The 5,122-nt window shown below is 41.0% G+C and overlaps 1 protein-coding gene across 2 annotated transcripts in view; it reads left to right on the forward strand.

Annotated features, from left to right (window-relative positions):
• The window catches only part of SLC22A1 (solute carrier family 22 member 1), a 43,160-nt gene extending 40,377 nt beyond the window's left edge, over positions 1 to 2,783 (forward strand). For both annotated transcript variants that reach the window (XM_059714653.1, XM_006273279.4), the window contains exon 11: positions 1,398 to 2,783. In XM_059714653.1, the coding sequence (XP_059570636.1) occupies positions 1,398 to 1,464 (67 nt within the window). In that variant the 3' untranslated portion in view covers positions 1,465 to 2,783. The remainder of the gene's footprint in view (positions 1 to 1,397) is intronic.
• Positions 2,784 to 5,122: the final 2,339 nt, after the last annotated feature.

Raw genomic sequence — 5,122 nt, forward strand, 5'->3', positions numbered from 1 at the left:
ATTGCAAGGCACCCCAGGGTGCTGTGACACCCTGATTACGAATCATTGATCTAATGTCAGGGATTTTGCCTTAGAGAACAGGCAGACAAACTCTGAGGGACTTACTGAGTGCCTCAGAAGATAACCAAATTCCAGGCCATTGGTATGCTGGGATTCTTTGCTGGCAATAAGAAGCTCATGTTCAGTTTTCAAACCCTCCATCTTTTTGCACTGGAGAAATCTTGTTTCCCAGGACTCTGGGAACAACAAACATAGGTCATGAGAAGGACTTTGCATAGCAAGATCACCCTTCTGAACCCAGCTGCAAGACCTACTTAACCCTATGATGTGTAAAAAGCAATATGGTTTCTATGGAGGACCTGTGACCTCAGTCACATCTGGTATCTAGGGAAGTAAATAAACACTGTGTGCTGAGAGGGCACAGCAAATTTTTAATCTCTAGGGAGGCAGAAAAGCTGCTCCCTTTCCTGAGGCATAGAGGTCAGTGACAAGAGATGAACCTGAACTTGGATTATTGAATCCATAACGAGAGTCAAGTGATGTGCGTGGCACCTCTTTGCAATGGTATGCGATACTACCCATATCTGTGGCTTAAGCTATTAGCCTTTCAGTATGTTATGTATTACTGCTGAATATGCGTCTACATCTAAATCTTGCATCAGCAAGGTTTGGAAGAGGATGCCCATTACATAGGAGTTGCAATTAAATCAAGAGGGCTGTGGCCATGAAAAAAGTTAGGCCTGTACATCTGTACCTTGCTGAATTGGGGCCTCAGGTACATCATTATGTTGTTACTAACTGGCAGGGTGTACTTGATTACATAATGACAAAGCAAAATTTGCTGTGTGCTCCGTTCAAGTTAGTGCCTACAGATGTGCTCGTTCATGTTCTGGTCAGAACGCTCCAGTCTTACCTCGCGCTCATGTGTATTGAGCCCTCACGTGTTTCAAAATGGCAGTGCAGGCGCTTTAGCTAAACCTCATTAAATGAGCTTTAGGTAAAGCATCCCACAGCCATTTTGAAACATGCTGGGGCTTAAAACATGTGACAGTGAGCTGTTTTAACTAGAGTGGCTGTCCAGGAACCTCTCTAATTAAAACGCCCCCCTCCCCACCGCAGAACATGTGTATAGACATGTTTAGCTGTTGGACAAAAAACTCAAAGCGTCTAAATCACTTAGGAGTACAAAAAAACTATTTTCAACAGTGGCTTGGGCAGTTAAGAGCCAAATCCCATTGAGACTTTCATCTATAGAGAGTCTAAGTCATATCTGAAACTTCTAAAACTCCTTCCTTATTGAGCCTTTTATAGTTCTGGTTGTTAACTTATGTTTAGGATACTGAATGCTCTTTCTTCATTTCCTCCTCATTGCCGTGATGTTTATCTCCTTTCTGCAGGCAAGGCAGTCATGAGGAAAAAAGTATATGCCTTCATGTTCAAACGTCGGAAGCTGCACACAGCTGAGGAGAGATCATCCATTTAGAAGCCTTACGGACTCTGGCACACTGTTAAAGAAAAGAGTATTTAAGTAATATGCACTGTACCATCTTGCCTGTCTTTTCTTTTTTTGGCTCTCAAATCCTTCATTCCATGTGCCTAAGGTGTTTTTTCCCCCCTGCTTTGTTGCCCAGGAACTATAACTACCACCTTTCCTCTCAGCACGTTTTAATTTATATTTTAGCACAGTGGCTTTGAAACTTTTTATACAAACCATGCAGATGTACACACTTGTCTGTCTTTGAGTCCTTGTATGACTTTCATCCTGGTAAAATGCATGCACCTCTTGTCCCAGATGTTTGTCTCAGACCCCTTGGCTATAAGCCACCCTCACCTGGCCCATCTACTTCACTTGCATATAAAATCTTGATAGCAACATCAGTACCTCTTCACACAGAAAAATAGAAATTAAGGTATTGTAGGTAAAATTCAGTCCTCATTGAAATTAATGAGACAACTCCAACTGACTTCCACGGCACCAGGATTACATGTATGCCTTTTTTCGTGTATTTTTAATGTTGTTTATCAAATGGAAGTCTAGAGGCACCCACCTGTATGTGATCAACCTTCTCTCACTGAGCAGGTACTCTGCAGGCCAGCCATAGTTTTTACACTACTTTTAGAGAACCCTTGTTTTAAGAAATAACTGGTTAAGCAAGGCACCCTAATCATTAATAACACTTCAGTGATAAATCATCAGCTGAGAATCCAAAAGTTGCATATGAAGGACTTGACTTGCAGTAACATATAGCACCTTTCTTCTTGTGCGGAGGTTGGCAAACTTTGGCCCACAGGATCTGGCTCACGGACATGGGGCTGTAGCAGCATTTGGTGGTGGGGAGCTTTGGCTATGGGTGCTCTGCCTGTGCTGCCATGGGGATGAGGTGGGAAGGTTTGCCCTAACCCTAACCCGTGCCTGCCCAGCTCTGGCCCAGAGTGGGTCATTCTGGCTTGCAGCAGGAAAGGGTTGCCTATCTTTGATCTTGTGGGATTACTAATCTGAGTTGATGCCTAAGGATGACTATCTGCACTAGTTCTCTCAACTTTGAATTAAAATTGTTTGACCTGTTTGGAAAAAAAAAGATAAATGTGCAGACTTCTTTCTATGAGTATTTGGGTTCTTTCTACTCACTCAGTTCAAATTTCTCCTTAATTTTAGACTCAGTATTGAAGAAACAGAAGAATTGCCAATTTTATCTAACTGCTCCCCCAAACAGTTTGTGGGTTTTTTGTAAGAAGTCAAACTTTCCTAGGACAAATGCAATAAAGACCTGTCTAATCTCTAATTGAGAATTTTCAGCTTTTATTTATGGCATTTAACACATTTTCTACTGTGCACTTACACAGGTACTTCTGAAAAATTATCATTTTTCTATTTGGTGGGATTTATTCTGTGTCAAATTTTATCCATGTAGCAATGATACATCATAGGTTGGAGACGAGGAGTTTTGTAGGTAATATCTTTTATTGGGTCAACTGCACGATGGGGGTAGACTTAGACAAGTTTTCAAATGGAGCACATTCATAGGTTTTTATTTAAGGCCATAAGGAATGATTACGATTACCTAGTCTGATTTCCTGTATCATATTTGTATTTTGACATTTTTTGCTGCAACAATTCAAAGAAGCACCACAAAATAACATCATTTGACTACCACTGTCTTCTAAAGAAAAGGTATAATGTTAAGAACTTGAGCCATACACTTATATCTGAGGCACACTGCTTTAAGAAACAATGCATCACCCTGGGATGATGTTGACTCATGCATGAATGCTGGCTTTACACAACATTTTGATCTCATGACAACATTTCCTACCTCTTTGGTGAGCACTGCAGATGTGGTATAGAATCCATTAAATCCCGTTAGTAAAAACCAAGAAATTCAGAAATCCAGCCGGCAGCCAATACAAATGTACTCGGATGGGGAGACCTATAGCAGTAGTTTACAGGGAGCGATCATCTTTGCTCTTGTGTGTTAGGGATGTTGATACAAAGATTTGAGGAAAATTCTCTCAGGTTTCTTGTTTTACATTTAGACTACTTCAACAATGGAAAGGCATCTTAAAAGGGAATAACTGTAACTGATACCAGAGCAGTCTGGAGGCATCTGGCTTTCAATGAGAATTAAGTCCTCAATATTTGCCCTTCAGTTTAAAAATAAACAAATGAGCCTTTCAATCAGCTCAAGGAAGCAGGGGTTGAAGTTAGCAGTGTTTTTAGAAATACAGAAAAATGAATTCAGTGAAGAGCAATTCCAAATCTAATTGCAGGTAGATTGCAAGTGCTTGAAAGAGATAATAAAGTATGACACTTGAAACTTAAATCCCCATCAGAACTCTAAGTGATGCCAAGATCCCACTCAGAATGGTAACAATTAATAATGTTGACTTGAATATAGTATTGATTCACTCAGACTTAAATCTCAGCTAGGCTGGCAAACTCAGAAACAGCTGTTCTCATTGCAGAGGAATATAGAAATGAGAAGTGTCCCCAGCGGTCTAAGAATGATAGATGGAGTTCCAAAGCATGGACACTGCTGTGTAACATGAGCCTTGAACAACACTGTAGGTCACCAGTGACGGCTGAAAAGAGCAAAGCAACAAGCTAGTTGTGATTCGATAGCAGTGTGCATGTCATAGTGAAGTCACTCTGAGCCTGTTGACATAGTCTACCATAGTTCCTGTTCAGCACGATGACTTGATGGAGTGGATCACCTGTTAACTGCCAGCTTGGAAGCATCAGGTGGAGAGTTACAATTGTGGCTGAGGGTCCTGACTAAAGGCAGCTTTTGCCCAACCTAGGAGTTCATCCTGAAAAGCAAGACTAAAATATCTGATATTCTTACACAACTCCAGTCCAGCCTAGATTTTCCAGCACAGCTTGCATCCCTCCTGCCCTTTCCAATCTGCTGAGAATTAAAATAGTAAAGCACTTTTAACTTCCATCTCCCTCTTTCTAACATGGTCTTTCCCATTCTGGTCTGCTCAGCAGCCCTCCTTCCCAGTTCAGAAGATTCTTATGTTCACAGGTAGTGGACCAGGGCTATATCCAACGTGTCCCATCATCGCTGTTCCTGTCTCTTGGATTCCAAGCATGTTGGGGCGCTTGTACAGGTTGATGCACACTGTTGGCACTTAATAATGTATAATAAACATAAAAACCCTGGGTAAAGGACCTTGCAGCTGAGCTTAAAGACTCCTGCTAAATTCCTCACATGCTGTGTGGAATATGACCCTTGGCACTATTGGCAGTGGGAGCACAATGACCTCGATTGAGCTGCAGTTAATTTTGAGTTTTGCTGTATGCCCACCAATAGGAGCTTACATGACTAACCCAAATATGTCTTGTTCCAGATGCTTTCTAGTTTACTGATTTATAGAAGGGAGCACAGGTTGAAAAAAGCTATGTGCTAAAAAACAAAATGGAAAATTGCACAAGAAAACAGCTGAGCCTGGAGAGGAATAAATTAACAATTATTAAAGGCTAATTGTAAAAATCCCTAACTATATATATATCCATTTATGTAAACCCAGATATATTTTAGCAGGAGCAGCACAGAGCAGGTTCAGTATGCCTTTAACTTCTGCTGTCACTGATCAGTTTTGGTATTTAGTTCTAATGACT

This window comes from Alligator mississippiensis, chromosome 1 (assembly GCF_030867095.1).
Source record: "Alligator mississippiensis isolate rAllMis1 chromosome 1, rAllMis1, whole genome shotgun sequence".
NCBI lineage: Eukaryota > Metazoa > Chordata > Crocodylia > Alligatoridae > Alligator > Alligator mississippiensis.